General features: G+C 39.9%; 1 protein-coding gene across 1 annotated transcript; it reads right to left on the bottom strand.

Moving 5' to 3' along the window:
- Window positions 1–17359: 17359 nt before the first annotated feature.
- On the bottom strand, window positions 17360–22119 carry osr1 (odd-skipped related transcription factor 1). The gene is made up of 2 exons (XM_053335853.1): window positions 21434–22119; window positions 17360–17707 (listed from the first exon to the last, which is right to left on the bottom strand). The coding sequence occupies exons 1-2, from the start codon at window positions 22117–22119 to the stop codon at window positions 17575–17577; spliced, it is 819 nt and encodes a 272-aa protein (XP_053191828.1). The 3' UTR covers window positions 17360–17574.
- Window positions 22120–23247: the final 1128 nt, after the last annotated feature.

The raw sequence follows: 23247 nt of genomic DNA, 5'->3' as shown, positions 1-23247 counted from the left end.
GTCCATCTGAGAAGCAAGCATTTCCAGTGTGGAAAGTGCTTGAGCTCAGTATTGTCTCTATTGAGGTCGCCAATTTGTTGATGAGCAAATTGTAATTTTGTCAGGGTTGGTGGTCTGGTGGTCCAGGTACCTCCTCTACTTGTAGTAATGATTGATAAATTCCTCAAAGTCTTCCACTTTGAAAAAGTATTTTGATGTGTGTGTTGATTTGGAGAGGGTCCAGTAGTGTTCAAAAAAGTTATGAATCATTTGGTTAGAGTTTAGCATCTAGCAGCAGATCACTGCCATGTTGAATTTGAGGACTCACTGTCATGGTCTTGTGATCTCACAGCATCTCCCACCCTGTCTAGTTTTTCTACAAGGCAGTGCTATTTTGAACAAAATCTTGTTGCCATGACTTCGGACTATACTTATGCCACACCCATCATACTAAATATTACCACAAGCCTAACAAACCTACAGTAAACCCTAGTGGTGGCAAATCAGAAAATGCTCATATGAATGATGATTTGTATTCAGAGAGTTGGACCAATATTTTGGTTCAAGTGATAGTGGACAGCTCAATAAATATTCAGAGTAGTTACTTGAAGCAAAGAGAGCTCAATGACCCTGTGTTTCATTTCTGAAATGTTAAAAACTGAAGAAACCGAACACAGTATGGATCAGTGAAGCAGCTACTGCTCTGTTACAGTTCAGTGGGACATTATTCTGTGTAAATGTTTGATGAGTCAATACTGAATACACTGTGATATAAAAACATTTGGGTGTTGGCTTTGCTTGTGTGGCTTGCATTTGAATGGCTAAACGTTCTAGTGTTTCTTCTGTTTAGGAGAAGATTAGTTTTCCATTTAATGTGTTTGTTTAGCTCCAAAGGTGAACAACTTGTAATATAAATAGTTAATAGGAAAATTTTACCACCAGCAGCCTTCTTTATCTGGAAAAATACAGCTGCTGAGGAACATTTTACACAAACAGACCATGAAATAACATATTGATATTAGATTAATCTTTGACCATACTCTAATACTCTATTGGAGCTGGAGGAATCTGGAATTACTTTAAAGCTGAGAGAGAAATTGGCTCATGGAGAACAATAATTACTCACACTTGGTGTAACTAACATAGGTGGAGTAAATAAATAGGTGAACCTTTAATTGTCTCCAAGTATAAGCCTGATAAGTACAGGGTCAATTTGCTGCCATCTGTTTTCATTGTGACTCTCAGTCATTTAGATTATGGGCTTTTCAGCCCCTTTCTGCCTCCATTAGAGTATGTTGAGTTATATTACTAATCGTTGAGTCCATATGTTAAAATATGGTTATAGTCAGTGTTGTTTAGTTGTATTGTGTTGCCTTGTGTTGCCATGAATGGCTACATCCACAGCATCATGGATCTTATTGCATTCATGTTTTGCTGTTTCCTATTGCTCTGCTTGGCTTGTGTGCTGTTTTGGGAATTGTAACTTTTTTTAATATTACAGAAATGTTGATTAATATGCATTGTCCTTACAAGTGTCCATTAAATATAAATGTTGTTGTTTTTTGTCATTAATACTCAATTCAAGTAGGATTAGAGAGGGCTGACATGAAGAATTACAGGTAACAGACCCAGGATGTAATCCACTAAAACTGAGTTTACACTTGACTTCAAGGAGTTAACAGTGTTCCCACCACATCTGTTTCTCCTCTTTTTGTTGTTGTTGATGCTGTAGTGATCTCTCTCTCTCTCTCTCTCTCTCTCTCTCTCGCTCTATCCTTCTCTCTCGCTCTCTCCCTCTCTCTCGCTCTCTCTCCCTCTCGCCCTCTGTCCCTCTCTCTCCCTCTCTCTCTCTCTCCCTCTCTCTCTCTCTCTCTCTCTCTCTCTCTCTCTCTCTCTCTCTCTCTCTCTCTCTCTCTCTCTCACTCTGCACTCCTGGAACATGGAACTGAGTGTTTAGACACTTCTCCGTCTGCCAGATGAAAATGTAAATATAGTTTGCCTGGTCTGAATGAGGAGTAACTCTGATGCCTACACGCATTGGCTCTGAAGCCAAATCCCTCAATGCACAATTATGAATTCCCTTAAATAAGTCTCAAGTTCTTATTTTACCACTGATGTTTGAGCCCAGGATCAAATACTTAGATAACATAGCTATATATTGTAATCTTGTTAACTTTTGTTTGTATTCAAATGTTTTTTCAAGAAAATTCCTCTGGAAATCAGCAACTTCTAAATTCAATTAAACTCTATACTTTGACTATCCTTGTTAACCAAGAGAAGGGAGGTTCATCTTATTTATCTACTGCAAAACCTGCCTCATGACCTCTGCTCTCTGATCATATCAATGCATGTTATACGTCAGATCACAGGACTATTTAACATTAGTTGTACCACATGTTGTAAGACAGGTTTCAGATATTATGCTCCTTGTATAAAAGGAGCTGCTTCTCCCCTCTGGCACTGACTCGCATAAGCATACTGAAATGATCTACAAATCATTTTGGCACTTATTGCATTTAATTATAATACACACTTGTTTAACAGCAATAACTAGATAATTTATGGGTTAATTAAGTGTGTAAGACATGACAAAACATTTGCTGTGGTGGTGTTTAATTGGCTGAGCTGTGAGAGGATCAGATGTCAATGTAGAGAATGAACGTAACACACTTTCTAGTATCGGCCAGTGCAGAAAACACTAATGGTGCCATGGGGATAGCTAAATGGTTCAATAGTTATTTGGAGGTTAGAAGGTAAAACAACAGGCTGTTCTGGTCACAACTTTCCCATGTCTGCTTAAATAGGTCATTACATTACATTCTAGTATTTAACATAACTCTCATTGTAGAGATTATGTTTGGAATCAACTGAATTATGAAGTTGTTTAAGAGATCTATTCTAAAGGTTTATTAACTCTAGACTTTATTTTTAACTTCAGATTCTAATTTTGCACAATACGTACACTTAATGTTGGTTGTTCCTATAATTTGCCAACTGTCTGTATCTTACATTTAACTTATGATTAAAAATACAGCAACAAAAGCTGAAACGGTCACTGGGTATTATTTATATTATTCATGTATTAAGGACACTTACTCAGGTGATCAGATCAGATCACCTGAGTAAGTTTTCTTATCAAAATCAGGTACTGATTGATGCAACTGAGACTTTACCACTTCCATGAGAGCACAGATTTTTTTGAAAAGTTTAAATTAAAATTTGATTTAAAAAAACAGGAATATTCCATGTGACATAACTAAAAGATTTCAAACTTAGAAACCTTTTAGACAAAGTTCATTCATGTCAGATACACCAAGCCATTTTGATCCTGACACAGTTCAGTCTTATTTAAAGAAATGTGTATAGTTGGAAATGACAGCAGGAAGTATAATAGGAATGCTCACTAAACATTTGGCACATTCTATGTTGTATTGAGAACTTACATTTTATGTCTTCATATTTTTAAATTGTCCTGAATATCAAAGTAATCCACTGGTCTGTACACCCAAAACTACTGAGTATATTGCAAATGTAATTGCAATATACTCAGTAGATTTGGAGATGCATTTCATTAGGAGCATAATGAATATCTATACAATTATATGTATGTATGGTTATTGTAAACATACAGTATAACTTAGAATTAAATTAGAGTTAAAAAGACACATAAAAGACATAAAAAGACAACATAATGAAAAAGTGACTTCATGCTGATACCTGTGCAGCTGTTATTATCAGTATCACTGTTCAATATCAAAGTGTTTGCTGTGTTCGGCACCAGTGGCAGCTGTTAAGGAGCACTGTTGTATCTACGTGTGTAACTCTGCTGTAGGAGGGTGAGGAGGCCATCAACCATGTGGAAGTGATTTTCATCAAGGCCTGCTTTCACCTTCCTGGGCTGCTCTGGTCCAGCTCTATAATTGTTGGAGAGGAGAGGGTCTTTTCCTTCCCTTTTCCTTCCTCGCAGGAAGAAGCCTGGGTTGGAACAGCTGGTCCCTGACGGCTCTGTATCTGTCAGTTCACTGTCCTAGCATCCTGCCACCCTCTGATTCGCCCTGTCGGTCGGAAACCATAAACGTGTCAGTGGCCCAGAGCGACGTCTACTGTGTGAAGCACCACCTTACCCCCTTCATGCCCTCTGCCAGCCCTTCCTAAATCATTCAGTTAGGACAGTAGCAGTGAATGACATTTCCCTCAGGCTCAGAGGACACAGAGGTAAAGCCAAGGCCAGGGGGGGAAAGTCATTCCCCTCAATGTTCAGAGACATCCGCTTCAATAATCAGTAAGTATAGAGTGTCCAATACTCTGGCTTAACACGCAGAAATCGCTCATGCTGCATTTTATTGTGTAATTCTTAATATTCAAATTAACAGCAATGCTTTGCATGTATTGTCCAGTGCATTGAGTGTTCATCAATGTTTACACAAAAGTCAGGTTGTCTGTTGTCTCTCATGAATCTGAAGTGTAATTCAAATGATGAGGCTCATATTTTCTCACGTACCACCATACTGATGAACAACTAGTCATTTGAGCATTGTTTGTTCTTCTTCAGATACTAGTCTTCTTCTCCTTTCTTCTTTTCTTTTATTTGTTCAAGAGGGACAGTGTACATTAAAGAAGATTTATATAAAAAAATGTAAATGCCCCCAATTGTAGCCAAAAGACTAGTTTCGATTGGCAGTCCCTCTGCCAGAAGGAGCAAGGCCATGCACATAATCAAATGTATCATCATCTTATTAATCACATCAAATAAATCATCATTAATATACAATGTCCTGATAATCACATCAAATATTTCATCATCAAGCTACACATAGAAGCATCATATAAACCCACCTCACCCTCCCCAATTCACACACGAGACCCAGCCAGTGACCCCACTCCCCATTCCCACATAGAATCATAACTGCATGTATGAAAATATAGCCTACATAAATGAATCAATGAATGTTGGTACAGTGCATTCAGATCATTCAGGTCCTAGTGTCCACATGTTTGGTTGTCCTTTTTTAAACTAATTGTGGTTTCTATAGAGACTGAAAAGGATTGGACCCACAATGGAACCTTGGGGCACACCTGGAGTGAGTTTTTTGAAACTGGATAATACATTTTGTATTTTGACACACTGAGTTTGAGTGGACAGATATGATTAAAGCCAGCTGGATGTGGGCAAAGAGAAATTAAACGGATCAAACTTAGATTGTAGAATATTGTGATTGACTGTATCGAAAGCTTTCCGGAGATCTAAAAGAATAGCACCGACGACACACCCTATGTCTAGTAGGGATTTAACTCTTTCAGTAAAATCGACAGTAGCTGTTTCAGTGGAGTGGTGGGCTCTAAAGCCATGTTACATAGGATTAAAGAGCTGATTAGAATTGAGATAATCAGTCAGCTGCTCTTAGAATATTAGACATGATGGGAAGTAAACTTATGGGTCTATAATTAGACACAGAGAGGGGATCACCACTTTTAAATATGGGCACAACAACTGCAGGTTTCCAGTATTCTGGGAAGCTTCCATGATCTAGGAGAAGGATAGATTTGCAATATGGGTTTAGTTTACGCACAGCAAAGATCCTTGTTGAAAAAGTCACAAAGTTGCATGTTAAAGTCTGTGTAAAGTAAGAATAAATATGTTTTCTGAGTTTGACATACCACAGAAAAGTGTGTTGTTAACCACCCTGCCAAATTTGAATGATAAAATAAATGGCAAATATAAGAAATTAGGCTTCAAAGTTGTGTAAAACTCAGCCTCTTTCTCTGCTACCAAACCATACCAAACGCTGTGGGAGTGCCTGCCGAGTCCGCTGAAACCCCGCCCCCTACCAAGTGTCACCTGTCAATCAAAGTCACCACCTCTACCAGAAACATGGACGCTACGTCTGAGAGCTTTCTGATGCTAACTCAGCGGCTAGCTTGGCAGCTAGCTCGCCGGTTAACTCAACTGCTAGCTTGGCGGCTAACTCAGCTAACTGTAGACTGTAGTAGTGGTAGTGTGCGCTCGCTGAATGTATTTATACATCTACAGCAGGGAAATACATTTATGACCTATTTAATGTGTTTAGAAGAAAATGTCTGAATTCACTTTACACAGTCTTTAAAGTTTTATCACAGAATAGTCAATAGCCATTTTGTTGAAATAGAGCACTACTAGTGGCTGTTTTCATATAACATTAGGCACCAGTGGGAAAGGGGGGGTAACCCCCTGTAACTTTCTGAATACAACAATATGACATCACAGCCACACCACACAGTGGACAGGTGTGGAGAGGTGTGAAAGCAAATGCAGGATTTTGACATGACATTTGATTATAACATGTTTCCTGTGTACAATAGATCAAAACCATAAATGCCTTCAAGTCATACGCAGTGGAAACTGAGCATTAACAGTCTCAGGGTCATAGGACAAAACAATCTGGTGCATGTGTGTCAAACTACACATCCAACCCATAGCTTTAACATGCATCAGGACATGATCATAGATGCCCTCCAGCCTTGGAACCTGAGGTCCTGCAGGATCTCACAGTGTTCTGTGAAACAGTCATGAAATGTAATATGTATTCATGTACATGGACACATTCTTCCATTTTATTTGTGGCAGTCAGCTCTCCTTTCAAACTAATGTTTTTTTAATTGGATGTAGGTTTCATACCTGCAGCAAGTTTTTTTTCAGTCAGTTGGGACTTGGGAGCACAGAAGATGTATTATTTTTTCGCATTTGTTATTCATTTTTAACTGTAACTCAGCTGATTGTTTTTTATTTTAACACAGTTATCATTTTGTACTGAAGAACTGATCAACTGGGAGAGTTTCATACTTGAAACTACTGCAAATGTTGGAAATGAATCTGACTTTTTTATTTATTTTATTTTATTTTATTTTATTAGTTTATTTGTCAGGGACAGTGCACATGAATAAACATATCTGTAAATATCCTAGAATTAGCCCCAAAGCTAGTTTTCATCTTTTGTCATTAGTTGGCAGCCTAAAATCAGGAAAAAGATGTGAAATACTGTAAGACATGTCAGTTACAGTACATATAAAACACAGAGTGACAGAAGTAGAGCATAATAACAGCAGAGCAAACTATGATTGAACAACGTGACAGTAACAGAACAGCTTCACAGGAGCAGACATAAGCAAGAACAGAAGCAAGCTTAACACATATGAGCAGGAAGCAATATGAACAACAGGACAATAATAACATGATAAGGCAATTTAACTGCATAAACAGACAGAATAACAGAAACAAGTAAAAACAGATAAAAACAATTACAAGCGATAGGACAGCAGTTTTAGCAGCAGGTCGTTTTGTCAGGTGATGAGTTGATCCAGACTAGTGCTGACAGATTGTGAGACTCATGAGCCATGTTCTTGTGTAGAAAAGGACATGGAAGTGGTAAGGTCCCAGATGTGAGCTGCTATAGCATTCCATTCATGTGTTGCTTTGACTCAGAAGGCAGATTGACTAAAAGCAGATTTTCTCAGTGGGATAATACACTTTCCTCTTGTGACTCCTCTAGTGATCTGATTTGAATTTAATCATTGCTGAACAAAGCTACTGAATGGAGGAGGAGCCAGACCATGAATTATTTTGTAGATGAGGCATATGTTTGCATATTTGATTAGGTTTTATTGTCTCAAAAGATTATTATATTTCTAGTATTACTTTTTCTTGTTTTACTGTTTTTGTATTATTATTATTATTATTATTATTATTACACCTTTTTGTTGTTAAAAAAAACGTAAAAAAGAAGGAAAATACATGTATTTATTTAATTTTAAAGAATGGGATTACTTTTGGAAACTAAAAGTATCTCCAACTTCGCATATTGGATTTATTGGATATATTACGACTATGTCTCTATATATTTACAGAGAAAAATCCAAACCGGACGAGTAATGACAAAGTTGTTCAGAACTTTTGTTCAGCAGGGTGTGCTAAGTCAGCTATTTAAGTTTGAAGCCGCCACGATGAACGCCCTCGGACAAGATAACGTTTGTAGGAAGCCAAGAATCATCAAAAATCCCACATGTAACAGCAAATTGTGCACTTCCTGTTGGATTTAGGTCAGGGGTATCGGCGCGTGATTTGTAGGTCTTGATAAGACAAAAAATCGAATTTTGGTTTGATCTCTCTACGACATTCCTATCAGGCGTAGTGGCCGTTTTAGTGTTTGTAGGTGGCGCATTTTTCGCCATTTTTATCAAATTTTTCACCAGACCTGATGTGCGTTCCAAATTTGGTGAGTTTTGGAGCAGGTTTAGGGGGTCAAATTAAGGCTCAAAGAGGCGGTAGAATAATAACAATAATAATAACAATAACAATAATAATAAATGACACAAAAACAATAGGGTCCTTGCCTCCAGGCAAGGGCAGGAATCCTCTGGAGTCCTCGCCCTCTTGCCTTTCGGCTCGGTCCCTAATAACAGAAATAATAATACCATAAAAAGTATGCCTATAAATACATCAACGTTTGAAAAATTGGAGGATTTACTTTAGGTTGCTCAGGTTCCTTATCTTTTTTTCCCGTTTAAATCAAAGAGGTAATAACAACTGTCAAAAACAGTACAAGGAGAAAAAGTAATAATAATCATTTTTAGGAATGGATTATTTCATGATGGCCTGTTAAAGCATTTCCAACAGTTGCATGAGCATGAAACTCTCCCAGTTCATCAGTTGATCAGCACAGCTTCTGCTATTGTCCCAAACTGACAAAAAAAATGACTTCTCAGATAATTAAAACAGATGGTCAGTTACAGTTAAAAAATGAATAACTAATGAGAAAAAACAATACAGCTTCTGTGTTCTCAAGTCCTGACTGCTATAGCTAAAATACTTGCTGCAGGCATTAGTCCTGGGGACTCACAAAAAATGGAAAAGCCATGTCCATGTACAAAGATACATAGATGAAAGTTTTTGATTATTTGATAGATAGCTGTGAGACTGTGTTGGCAGAAGCAGTGGTCATTCTTCCCTGCTGTCTCATTACAGTAGTTAAGGTGTGTGATGTTGCCAACAGGCATCACACTGTATTGTCCCTTCACGCAGTACCGTCCCTTCAGCCACTAAATCGACAAGCCTTATGTCACGTACACCATCCCCTGCCATCTCAAGCTGCCAAGCTGTGTTTGTGTGTATGCGTGTGTGTGTCTGTGTTTGTGTTCCTGCCTACTCAGGGAGTTGGTGACAGACTGACGAGTTCCTGGCTACAAGAGAAACAGTGAGCAGCAGGCCGAGCATCCGCTCAGTTCTCCTCCTTCCCCTGGACCATCAGCCTTCCCCCTGCATGACGCACTAAACACACATGCACACACACACACACACCATTTGTTTACATTTCCACTTTCATTTCAGCACATTAAGAGGAGAAATTGTGATTAGTGAGACAAAGTCACAGCCATACCTGTAGGCATTTTTTTCCTAAGCAATGCTCTCAGCCTATGAGTCAGGCTGCAAATGAAAAAAGCAGAATATCACTGAGTAGAAGAAGAAATGTTTCCTAACCATCAGTGAGTAACTATTCAGAGGAAGCTGGGCTCACCCGTTTTAACCTCACACAGCAGGAAGAACACAAAACAGAATTTCATTTAGCGCAGAATGTAGGTGTATATTCAAACCATGTACTGTTATTTATGCACGCCCATGTGCAAAGTTGCATAGTGGAATCAAAAGGAAGCAGTGCGATACAAAATGATCCCAATAAATCATAAGGCTTTAAGTCTAGAATTCTCTGTCTGACAGCATCATGTAGTCATAGTAACAGGTGTCAAAATGATGTGAATCATTATATGTGAATAGCCTTCATTCACCAGATCCCAGATCATACACACGTTACTCAGACACAACACTGAAGTTGTTCTGGAAGCTTGTGGTGAACATAACTAAGAAATGTAATATGATAACCCATATGTGATATCACACCTTGCAGAATGGTTTTCACAGTCTCTGTTTCAATGTGGTAGGAGTATCTAGTGCTGCTTCACTCCAGGTTGGTTTTTTTACGCTTGTTGTCATGTTTACATGCAATCTGTGTGTTTGGTGCCTGCTGCAGACCACATTTCCTTTGGTATAAGAATAAAGTTGAAGTTGACTCACAAGTTCACATGGGCCTGGCGAAAAAAAAGAAAAAGGCCACTATTGGCGCTTATCCACTACAAAGTTCCAGCACTACTCGGCTCGACTCGACTCGACTCGGTTTGGTTTCCATTACAAAGAAGTACCTACTCAACGTGGGCGGGGTTGTCATAGCACGGCTCTGCAATACTGCCGTGACTTCATTTTATACGCGACACAAACATATAAACAATGGAGGACATGGAGGCGATGGTGTACTTGCTGCTGTATGTGACTTTCTGTCACACACAAAGCAACAAAATTGAGGCGTATGGCTGTAACCTCCTGACTACCAGGAAAAGAAATATTGTCCGATTACATTTAAAAAAAAATCCTTGTTAAGTAATTAGAATGCATTAGAAAAAAAGGTTTTTATTTTTAAGATATCATGTGTCCACTACAGTGGACATCAGAACGCCATACATGTGAAACGGAACCTTGATGACAACTAGTTATTCCCAATGAAAATTTCAAAAAGTCATCATAAGAACGAGTTTGACATCCACATAACTGTCCATCATCACTTTTCTTTTTTTGTTTTGCTTTGTTATGCTTTAAGATATAATGTTTCCACAGTGAACATCGGAACGCTGTATGTGAAACTGAACCTTGATGGCAACCAGTTAGTCCTTATTTGGTATGATACTTCAAAAAGCAATTCCCCTTCTTGGAAACACAAAGGAATACCTTGCACTTTGTGCACATCACGTATGTTTTGCTCTTGCAGCTGGATCTTCGACACCTTGATGCATGTGTTTCGTCCACCATCTCTGGAAGATGGATGGCGCCATAGTGTCTGAAAGCTGCATTTGGCTGCGGTTTCCACTTTTGACGTGGTGGAGTGTAGTCATCTTCGCTGTCACTTGCGATGCCTGCTTGGGCCCGAGTAATCAAGTCTTCACCAAGGAGCAGTTTGAAGTCAAGGAACTTCAGTGGTTTCTTCCCCAGAAACTGGCTGTCACTCTTATAATGAAGCCAGGAGTTGGTGATTGCCAGGTCAAAAAAGTGAAAAACTGCACGCACTGTCCATTTCCGAGTGCGAGAGGCCATCCTGTAGAAACTCAACATTCGGTCAACCAAGTCCACACCACCCATGTTGGTGTTGTACTCAGCAATTGCCAGTGGCCTTGACACCTGGACAAACCTTTTGTCCTTCTTGGACCATCTTCTGCGTGTGTCCTGAGGTTCAATACCATAGGCGGAGGACGCCATGGCAACTGGCTTGTTGTCCAACCACTTTATGACAGCAAGTTCAGGAGTGCTTCTTCTGACTACCATCTCTGATGCCCCTCTTCCTTTCTTTTTGAAGGGTTTATCCCCTATGATCTTGCACTCCTTTGGCACCCTGTTTGTCATGAGGGTTCCAGTCCCTGTCATCCCTTTTGCCATCAGAGTGTCGAGGAGGTTGATCGTTGTGAAGAACCTGTCAAAGAACAGGTGGGTTCCTCTGGGAACAGACTCTGCCAAATGAAGAACGGCTTGCCCTCCAATGCCCTTTCCTTCTGTAACTTTGAAGGTAGTCTTGCCTTGGTAGATCACAAAGTCTAAGACCAGACCGGTTGGTGCGGCCAAGACAAACACCTTCAGTCCAGTTGGGTGTGGTTTACCTGGTACATACTGGTAGGGGTGGGTATTGGCATGAACCTCACGATACGATACGTATCCCGATACTTGGGTCACGATACGATACATATCACAATATTGCGATTTAAAGAGTTTATGTATTTCAGATGATATTGATCAGAGGACAAATTTAGTCAAAACCATTTCATTCATAACAGCTATTTTTTATTTCAATAAATGAAACATTAACAATATTTGTTTTATTTCTTACAGCTGAAACACTGAGCTGAAAACTGAAATAAAGTGCACAGTAGTTTTTCACAGTATGAAATCTGAACTGAAGTTCAAATGAAAATAAAATACCTATGTGCATGCAGTAAAAAAGTATAAGAAAATAAAGTGCAGAATAGCCCTTTTGTTCCAAGGGATGTTTTAACCGCTTTCTTCACCTCTTCATACATCGCGGGTACAGCTGTGCCCACCATGTATCCTCGTTGTGGTATCTTGTAACGTGGCTCTAAAGTGTGCAGCATCCACCTGAATCCAGCATTATCAACGACGCTATAAGGGCGTGAATCCTTACAGATAAAGTGCACAATCGCTTCTTTTATGCGCTGTGCGCGAGGTGAGGTGGAGGGCAAAAAGTTGTGCAGCGTCGTCTGGCTCGGTTGAGGTTTTGGCGGCTGCTTCAACACCTCAGCGTGGTGTCTCAAGAGATGAACTCGCAGGTTTGTTGTGTTTCCACAATATTTTACCCGCGCAAAACAAATTCTACAGGCAGCGTTGTCTTTGTCGAGGTCCCTTTTTTCTTTGTTTTTCATTTGGAAGCCGAAGTGCTTCCACACGTCGGCTTTAAATTGCGGTGGTGTTATCAAGTTATTAGTCATTTTGATGTAAATAAGCAGCTTCCTCTAGCACAGAAATGCATGCACCACACAGCAGAGTGGCTCTTAGGCGCCATCTACTGGACTGGAGGCAAAGAAACCCTACTGTATTCACAGCGCGTCTTAACACCAATCAATCATTATTTTAACAAAGTATCGATATTTGGAGTTGAACAAATCGATATTTTATCGGCCAGCAAAGTATCGCGATATATTGCTATATCGATTTTTTTACCCACCCCTACATACTGGCGGACTGGGCATCGACCAGTAAATGGAACCATTTGCTCATCAATGCACAATTTTCCTGTTCTAGGCTGACTCAGACATCCTTGCCTCACTTTGGTCAAGAGGGGCCTGATCTTCCACAAGAGATCTCCTGTTTTTTCATCATTTGGCACATCCAGGTCATTGACAATCTTAATGGAATTTCTAAGCTTGTAAAACCGATTTCTGGTCATGGATTCTGCCACAATTTGAACTCTGGTATTTGAGGCCCAATACATTTGAATGTTTGGATATCCTAGACAGCTCACGTAAATAGAATTCCCAAAAAATGTCTTCAGTTCTTCAGGAGTTGTATTTAGTGTTGCTCCAGACGAAAGTACTTCACGCTGATTTGTGCACAGGGCCATTTCTTCAAACACGGAGTCATCAATGTACTGCTTAAAATAATCCATTGGGGTCCAGTTTTGGCGTGTCATGGAATCATTGCTCTGGATAATGGGAGGATCATCAAGTTGGAATTTGAATCTAAAGAAAACCAATAAAGGGAGAAAAACAAAATTAATATAAGTCTCAATTGTTAGAGAAAATAAGCTATTCTTTTTTGAATACAAACTCGATATGTACTTTGAAGTCTTGCTCCACAGTGGACTCCGACTGGACATAGATGCGGACTGTTCTGCTTGATCTGACTCTTCTGCATCTGCTTGCCCTGCCTGAGTTTCATCCTCAGAGCTCTCTGAATCATCTTCCCCTGCGTCTGGCTCAAACACTGCATCTTGCATTTCTTCATCAGACAACTCAATATCTGAGTTTCCCTCAACGATTCGCAGTAAAATTCTCTCTACCTCTGAGAATGATTCCCTTTCTTTTCATTTGAAAAAAAATAGGACAAAATTAAGTAATTAACTATAAACGTCCACTACGGAGGACATTTTTTAAACTCTTCAATAATATGCTAAAATACAACTAAATTAATCCAGAAACTGTTTTAATCTGTGCCATCAACATTTCAAGCCAAAATTTGCTCAATAAAAAGTTTTATTCACTTACCTTTCCTCTTCCCATAAAATGTGCTTGCACTGACGGACGCCATTTTCCTGAATGTGGAAGTGAAAGGTCCCAAAGCCCCACCCCTTCACATTTGGTATCATTGAAAAGCCCTATCTGTCCTCTATAGACAGCAAAAGGAGTTAAAGCAGTAGTATGTTGTGGATGGGAGATATTCAGGTTTGCGAATGTCCTCCACAGAGGACAAAATTGAACTGAAGTTGTTCTGGAAGCTTGTGGTGAACATAACTAAGAAATGTAATATGATAACCCATATGTGATATCACACCTTGCAGAATGGTTTTCACAGTCTCTGTTTCAATGTGGTAGGAGTATCTAGTGCTGCTTCACTCCATGTTGGTTTTTTTACGCTTGTTGTCATGTTTACATGCAATCTGTGTGTTTGGTGCCTGCTGCAGACCACATTTCCTTTGGTATAAGAATAAAGTTGAAGTTGACTCACAAGTTCACATGGGCCTGGCGAAAAAAAAGAAAAAGGGCACTATTGGCGCTTTTCCACTACAAAGTTCCAGCACTACTCGGCTCGACTCGACTCGACTCGGTTTGGTTTCCATTACAAAGAAGTACCTACTCAACGTGGGCGGGGTTGTCATAGCACGGCTCTGCAATACTGCCGTGACTTCATTTTATACGCGACACAAACATATAAACAATGGAGGACATGGAGGCGATGGTGTACTTACTGCTGTATGTGACTTTCTGTCACACACAAAGCAACAAAATTGAGGCATATGGCTGTAACGCTGTTGCCGGTATTTAAAAATGCCGGGTTTGATTCTTGTGTGGGACGGCTCATGACTCTTCCAGTGACTCTCTGACCAATCAGTAGCCAGCAGTCTGTTGACGTCACATTTAGTATCGGCTCGGCTCGCTTGGAACCTCAGCAGAGCAGGTACTAAAAAAAGTACCAGGTACCAGGTACTATCCCTAGTGGAAACGCAAAAAAAACCGAGTCGAGCCGAGTCGAGTCGTGCTGGAACTGTGTAGTGGAAAAGCTCTATTTGACCCATTCACACACATGGCAGCAAGCTACCACGCAGGGTGCTTGCACAGCCATCAGGAGAGGTTTGGGGTTCAGTATATTATCCATCGAAATTGAACCGTGGATCTTCTGATTAGTGGACAACCTGCTCTACCTCCTGAGTGACCCTGCAGAGCATTGAAATGTCCACATTTTTAGATAAAGATCATATTATAAATTGAACACAGAAAAGTGATCAAGACTGGCAGACACAATTGGAGATTTTGGAGCCCTTTCTTCAGCGGATCAGTTAAAAATGATGCAGAGAAATGTGTACACATTTGATTAACTGTGGGTCATTTAGGCTTCACTTCCTGTTAGTGAAATATGAATGCAGCAATATATTTGCCAGAGTAAAACTGACATGGTTATACAAATATTGGACATTGCATGTAGGAGATAACCATCACTTCCTGTGTCCACTACATGGTGCTAGAGAACATCCACCAATTATACATCATGTTGCTGTATATCATGTGTAGACCACATCCTGTAAACCCATGTAAATTGGTGTGGCACATAAGGCTGACTTCCTGTTGCCTATGGGTGGTGCTACACAAGTTGGCCATTAAATTCCCGATGTCAGAGGGCAGCGCCTTGACTGTGACTCAATATTGACATGTTGATGTATTTAGTCTGGACTCTTATCAAGCAGGAGAAGTTTGGGGCAGATTGGACAATGTACAGTACCAGTCAAAAGTTTGGACACACTTTCTCATTGATGTGAATGGGAAAGTGTGTCAAAACTTTTGACTGGTACTGTATACTCAGATTACAACAACTTCCTGTCCATAAACTTGAAAACTTTAGCATTGCAAAGTTTGTCAACTTTCAAATTTCTTCAATTTGCGAAAAAATTGTGCAGTAGATTCAAAATGGCTGACTTCCTGTTAGGCTTAGAGTAGGGTATGGCTCCATGAGGCTGGAGATGTTACATCTGCCTAACAAATTTAATACCAAATTTTAAGGTGGAGCACCCTCGAACCATTTTGGCACCCAAGCCCAAGACCCATATCAAATAACAAGGTTGGCCACACTTGCACACAACCACAACCACATTCGCAAAGTTGTGTGTTTTGAGCACCCTAGTACCTGAACAATGCTAAAAGTAATTAGGGGTAGCTAGAGGCCAACTGCAATATCAAATAAGTTCAAACAGGAGCACCTTGGTAGTCCAGAGGTTACTGTTCATGCCACATCATGGCAACGTCCCTGGTTTGAGTCCAGCAAGGGACCTTTGCTGCAGAACACCCCCCCCCCCTCTATCTCTCTCTCTCTCCCCCTCCCTCTCTCTTCCTGTTTCCTGGCTGCCTCTATGCCATCCTCTGTCAAGGTAAGGCAAAAATGTCCAAAAATTTAAAAAATCTTGAATCAATTCACATATGGATGTAAAGTGTCATGATTGTTGTGCATCTAAAAGGCCTCTAGTGTGTGTTTATAAAATGAAAACTGGCACATAATGTCTGACTTCCTGACCAGCAGGAGGAAAAAAGGTATTATGTCTATGATCAGAGCAATGATTGCACCAAATTGAATGAAAATCCAAATATCTTTATCCACAGGTGGCTCTGCGTCTAGGAGCACTATGGAGCTTCCTGGACACACTAAAGCACTTCTCTACAGAACTGTGCATCAGGTCTGAAGTTGAGCACCCCAAGACCCTCAGAATGCAGTGGCATAAAAAATAATCTTACCAAAAACAATAGGTTCCTTGCTCTCTCAGTGCCAGTGACTGTGGGGAACTGGTACTTTGTGCTTGTGCCCTAATAAGCAGCAGTGAACAGCATTTGAGGAGAAGGAAAAAAAGGTTGATATAACTCCACACGTGCTTCTCATGCAGGCAGTATGTCCTGGGTGTGAGAGGAGCAGCCCGAGTGGGAGGAGAATGGCTAAAACTGGAGCCGGAAATACATCTAAGCACGCACTTTGAGCAGAAGCAGAACAAATTAAGGCACAAGCGGGGGCTATTTGAGTGTGAGGACAGGGTTTAAAGGAAAGGATTACACATTTTTAACATGAAATCAATAGATCAAGCTCTTAAATTGAATGAATATAGGAAAAAAGCTTCATAATTACCTAAATTCTAACCTCATATACAGTAGCAACGTTTTACTCAAAAACTCAGACTCTAAGCCAATCACTTACAGTAAAATACTTTATTTAGAAATGATTATTTATTTTGAAAATAAGTTTAAGAAATCCAGTGATATATGTAAATAATCAATAGTCAGGTTAAAGTGCAAAAATACAATTCTGATATAATGCATCTGTACAAAAATAACATTGGAATGTGATATTGAAAAGAAGGAAATTGTGGCTATGCTAACATGGCTTTGATCATTCTCAGTTGTTTATAAAAAATTGCATAATAGTTGAGTGTCCCTTTTATAACATTTTTGGATTATAAGCTTCTACAGCAAAGTATTTGGACTGAACAGCGAGAGGTTTTTTTTTTTTATCTTAGCGTCCATTTCACATTCCACACATCCACTGAGTTATCTGCCAAATCAGGCTTTGATAACTAAGCACACAGATCTCCACTAAGGCTCATTTCTGTGCCATTTCTTTTTGAATGGCTGGTGAAATCTTTGATCTTAAGGAGGCTCTGCCTCCAACAGCTGACATGGAAAAGTCTTGTGTTGTTCTTGACTGTCATTGTCTTTGGTCATGTTTTTTCAGTGGCCCGGTCCATTCTCTGCTGGCACAGTCAATCACTTGATCTTTGCTGGCTTCAGTTCCTTGACCTGCATGTGTAATGTTTTGTGGACAGCCAGAGTCCTGGACTGACAGAAGCCCTTCCCACACTCCTGACACTTGAATGGCTTTTCTTTGGAATGAATGTACCTGCAGGGTGAAACACAACAGAGCAGCTAGTTATTTAGAGGAATGATTGTTTAACATTCTTAACTATTTCCATTGAGAATCTAATTTTTTAATATCACTTTCAAAATAACACAATGGCTCACACTGTTTATCACTGTGTCTGTGGTGCTTGTAAGAAGATGTACATCTACAAAAGAAATCATTTCATTTTTCAAAATAGTTCTGTAGTTCATAAAAACGGCTGGACACTTTTATTTTTTCGGCAAACATGAGGAAATAGTGCATTTGTTGGGGACTATTTTCAGCAGTGGATTATAATACATATTTGGTTCTGGTTCTTGTGAATATCTCTGGCAGTAGGATGGTGTGTGTAGGATTAAGCCAAAATAAATGACAGTGTGTGTTTATGGTAATAATGTAACGTGTCACCCAGTGCAATGGTGTGGCTTCAACTTTTTAATAGTATTCTGGTCAATCACGAAGCTCTATGACATAGAGGAGTAACATGTATGAGAAACCAAAGAACTAAGATTGACTGTTTGTAGGAAACTAGAAACCAACAGCAGTGTTTAATGTTGAAGGTTTTGTGGACCTATACATCTCAACTCTGTACAAAGATGTCAGGGTATAACTGTTCTGATAGACAAGGCAGTTATTATTCATATAACTAGAGAGAGACATAAGCATATGCCACATTTATCTGACAAAAAACATTGATGTTGTTTTGATTCATATTTTCATTCATTTAGAAAATGTAATACATCTTTTTTTGTCCTATGGTTATGTTTTTGACTCAGTCTGGATTGAAATGGGTCAGACTGAGTGAGGTAGGATCTGCAATAAACATGCACAGACAACGTCCAGACAGATCCCTGATGAATTTTGAGAATCCACATGGTGGCAGGTTCTGTAGAAGCCTTATCTGCATCCATTCACTGCACTCTACCGTTGTTAACTAGTCAAATGACAGCAAGACCTGGAGTTCCTGATGGGGTCTCTGAGATCTGAGCTGCCACACAAACAAGTACACTCCCAGTCACACAAATGGTGTGACTTTTTGTACAGTGGCCATTAGAGATGGATTAACAGACAGAAAATATAGTTGGCTCAGCTGTATTATTTATGCAAATAAAGCCAGACAAACTCTGCTTTACTTTTAACACACGTGCTATTGTTCTGTTGTTGAGTTTATGTGACCTGTGGCCTTAAATGTCACACTTTAGCTACTTTTAATTAAATACAATTCCATTTTAATCATTCAAATGATGAAAGGCAGCATAAAAACTACAATATCAGGTACTTTTAACAATGATGCTATTCCACATGAATGTCATCTCCACATAATGGCACTGAATCAGTCCGATTTGACTTTGATTTTTTACATTGCTATATTGACTTAGTCTCTATATATGCAGAAAACAATGAGTCAGTGGGATCTCAGTGAAAGCTAGAAAGTGCTTAATCACATGCACACAGAGAACAACAGCAACAGTCTATAACCAAACAATGAGAAGCCAAAGAAATAAACACTAACTTGTAAAATAGAGAACCTGAGAGCTCATTAACCTGCTGTTGAATGTCAGTTTACTGCTGATACTATGTTGATTGATGACAAAGATGAACGCTTAATGGCCTTTTACATACATAATGATCCAAAGTTTTTGACGAGCTTGGTATGGTACTACTTAATTGCATAAACTTGACTTGCATTTACTTTGTAATTGTGCCAGTGGAAAATGCAATATTTTAAATTGTTTGGCATTAAAATGTGTTTTGACAAGATTTCTTGTGAGAAATGTCCATCTAATTTTATCTTAGTTTAGTGAATGTATAAGATGTTTATTTTGTTAGTTTCTACAACGCTTTTTACAGGCTTTCTATCATTCCTAAGGTGGTTGCTATGGTGACTGCTAACAATGAAACCACAAAGTTGCACGTTGTTTAAATCAGTGTCATTGTTATTTTATGTAACTGCTTAATGATGTTCTTTCAATAAAAAAAAACAGATTTTAGAGCTGAATATGAAATCCAGAATTTTGCTTTGTGATTGGCTGACTGGAGGACCTGCCCAGAAGTATGTTCCTCACTGTCACTGTGTTAAGGTTTTCTTTTAATGATATCATTAACATTCCTCAACACAAAAATACAAAAATGTCCTTGATAACTCAACAATATAATGGTTAATGTTAAGGCATCACTTTTATGCATTATTACTCTTTTGAGAGGAATACAGGATTTTTGCCAGTTTTTCATTGTGGTAAGAATGAGGAAGAGCATTGTGCTGTGAACAGATGTGGCACATTTGACTACTGTTTCAGGTTGTCTGCTGTCAGTGGGCTTCAATCCATCTCAAATTGCTGCCAGTGCACTGCAGCCTCAGTCCAAACCACTATCTCAGCTAACAAAAGGCATTTTATAGCCTGTGATTGTGAAATTGTAAAAAAAGAAAGTTGCTCAATTAATTTTATATTTACAAGAATATCATATAAAATCATCTTTTTTTGAGTCTTCCTCAATGAATATTGAGCCACATCATCCAATAAAGCACTCTAGTGTTGTTGTGTGTTTGTATGTGTGGAGAATTGTATCTTTATGATTCTTGATTTAGTTTTAATAGGTCAGCGTGACATAGGCCACCCAATCAACATCTGTTTTACTAGCCAATGCAAGTGTACACACACGCACGCACACACGCACGCACGCACGCACGCACACACATACACACACACACACACACACACAATTCAGGCCTTCTTCCAAAACTGTAGTACTGCTCTGAATTGTCAGCAGTATAATCTCTGAAGGTGACACATTTTGGTTGTTATTTTGAGTAATAAAAGGCAAAAACTAACAAAAAGCTACATTTTATATATAAAGAAAAGCATTAGAATCAAAGTAAAAAGTCCCACATGATAAATATTGTATCTAGAAAGTGTTTAACAGGATGAGGAACAGGCATGTTGGATTTGTGTTAGTTAGTTAGTGAAGGTACACATTGTGTAGTTATTGTGTCAAAAGCCTGTGTGAGGTACTGTATGATATGATGTGAACTTCAGTTACAGACATGCTGGTTAAAGGGGCCAGTTTAATTAGTATCTAGACACTAGATTCTAGCTCTCTGTTTTATTATTATTTATTGTTCCCTGATGAAGGCCTGGTGACATAAAGAAGTTGTCCTTCAACCAGTAATAAAAAGACTTTTAGAGTGATTTTCTTTCATTCCATCTATTCTCCTGCACCTGACATAAACATGCAGTATGGGATGTGTACATACTTGCATCTCTTTGCTAGTTCGTATGAATCCCAACTTGTACAAAGTTGGAGTTCAGATGCTATTCAACGATTTAACCATCATTTCATCTGAAGCATATTGACAACTTTAAAATCCTGTATCCAGATAGTCCAGATAGCAGAGTACATCATATTTTGGAAAATCTCTGCACATGATACACATTGGTACACAGTGGACTGCTGCCCCAATAAACTAATAAGCTTAAATGGGAATGTCAGATCATCAGGGGGCTGAATTTTGTAGACAGTCCAACAATCAGGCCCAATTAACCCAGTCATTGGTGAAGGTGAGAACGCAAGCATGGGTTTGAACCTCTCTCTCCTTTTCAGTCTTCACTATGTCCAACACTTTGGCCTCCTACAAATAAGTCATTTCAAGCATACTGAACTATTTATTCAATACAGTGTTCTCTAGTTGATTTGACTCAGTGGACTTCAGTGAAGCCTGGTTCTCACCTGTGGTCCCGGAGGTGGTCTTGTCTTCTGAAAGCCTTGTGGCAGATATCACAGGTATACGGCCTCTCATCTGTGTGCGTCCGCTCATGGATCAACAGGTTGTAGGATTTGGTAAAATGGCGGCCGCAGAACTTGCAGACAAATTCTTTCTTGGTCTTGGAGGGCAGTCGGCCGCGGCTGGACTTGCGCTCCGGTGAGGATAGTTTGGTCACATCCAGAAGGCATCCCAGGCTGGCTGAGGTCGGGTGGTGAGATGAAGCTTGTGCGGCAGCGGCAGCAGCAGCCGCAGCAACTCCTGTCATGCTGAGGTCCTCTGCCTTCAGATGATCCTCCTGGGTGGCTGCTGCTGCCAGGTTGGCAAAGTCAAAGCGGGGCTTGTTTTTGGAGATCTGCAGCAGCCCTCCTGAGTCTTGTTTGGGCTGCAGGAGGTGAGGGAAGATAGGGATGGAGGCCATTGAAGAGAATGGGGCAGGCAGCTTGGAGATGGTGCAGCGGGGCAGAGCCAGAGGCGGGTAGCCGAGGGTCCACTGGTGAAGGTGGATAGCGTGCAGAGCGCTGAAGCTGTAGATGCTGTGGAAATGATCTGCTGGCAACTGGAGACCTGTGGAGCTCTGAAGGAGTGAGTAGTTAGCCAGCTGGAGGGATGGATGGAGAGGAACTGGAGCTGGCAGAGTCTTGCTGCCCATGGCGGCGACACAAAATCCAACAGGCCGTCTGGAAGAGACAGAAAACATTAGCAGAGTAAAATATGCAACAATTGGGCCAAGTCACATTGATTTATTTATAATGCACACACACACACAAATGAACTGTGACTACAAGACACCAAATTAGTTTGACAAACCAGGTTAGGCAGAAATTCAGATAACTGATTCAGTACAGGACATATTTTACAAACTGATTACTTTTCAGCTGTGGAAACTGACTTAGTTCACTTTCTAAAAGGACGATCAATACAGCTTTGTTCATATTAAAAGAATAGTTGGGAAAACACGCTAAGAAGATGGATATCACTTCCATGTCTATTTGTCATGTACATAGCTGCTGTTACGATGTTGCATTAAGACTGGAAGCAAGGGGAGACAATTCTCAAAATATGCCCACTCACTAATACCCAGCAGATGTCAAACATGTACATGTTTGACACGGCTCATGAGACACATTTCATAGAGTTGGAGTGAGTTGCACCCATCGACCTAAACTCCCTCATTCAGGTGTACGCCCCCCTCCCCACCCCCCGCTCACTACACTTCTTTAGTTCCCTGGTGTGAAGCGAGTTTCCACAGAGTCCCTCTCAATCTTTAAGAAATGACTGAAGACCCAGCCCTTTCACGAAAAAAACTGAAAACATTATCTTCTATGCATACTATGCATACTATGCATACTATACGTTGCCTCTGTGTGCTGCCTGTTGGAACCTACATTCTACCAGGCACTAAAGCACCAGCATAGCTTCTTGGCATCTACTGACTGTTCTCTACTGACTAGATCCTTTCTGCTGTTGAATCAACTCTCAGATACGTTAACTCACACTTTGTAATTTGAAATGATTCCACTTAAAGAAGCACCTCTGCAACCTCTGGTATGGTCCTTTAAAGTGGTATAGTTTATATAGATTATATGAATAACAGTAGACATAAGGATTAAGAATTAAACCAGTGCTGAAAGTCCTCACAAGTGTTCTACAACAGTAAGGCATGCAGACGTGTGTGTGCGCGTGGTAAATTTGTCAGTGCAGGTGAACACAAAACAATAGCAGCATTAACACACACACACACACACACACACACACACACACACACACACACACACAC

The sequence above is a fragment of the Scomber japonicus genome, chromosome 16 (genome assembly GCF_027409825.1).
Source record: "Scomber japonicus isolate fScoJap1 chromosome 16, fScoJap1.pri, whole genome shotgun sequence".
Classification (NCBI taxonomy): Eukaryota; Metazoa; Chordata; class Actinopteri; order Scombriformes; family Scombridae; genus Scomber; species Scomber japonicus.
The sequence above is the reverse complement of the archived record's forward strand: the minus strand, read 5'-3'. Positions and strand labels throughout refer to the sequence as shown.

What these genes read in the sequence shown, in the direction of transcription:
- osr1 (XM_053335853.1), bottom strand. Translation starts at nt 22,119, where the DNA reads ATGGGCAGCAAGACTCTGCCAGCTCCAGTTCCTCTCCATCCATCCCTC. An exon ending in GACCACCTCCGGGACCACAG is followed by an intron (nt 17,708 to 21,433) that starts GTGAGAACCAGG and finishes TTCACCCTGCAG; the next exon opens with GTACATTCATTCCAAAGAAA.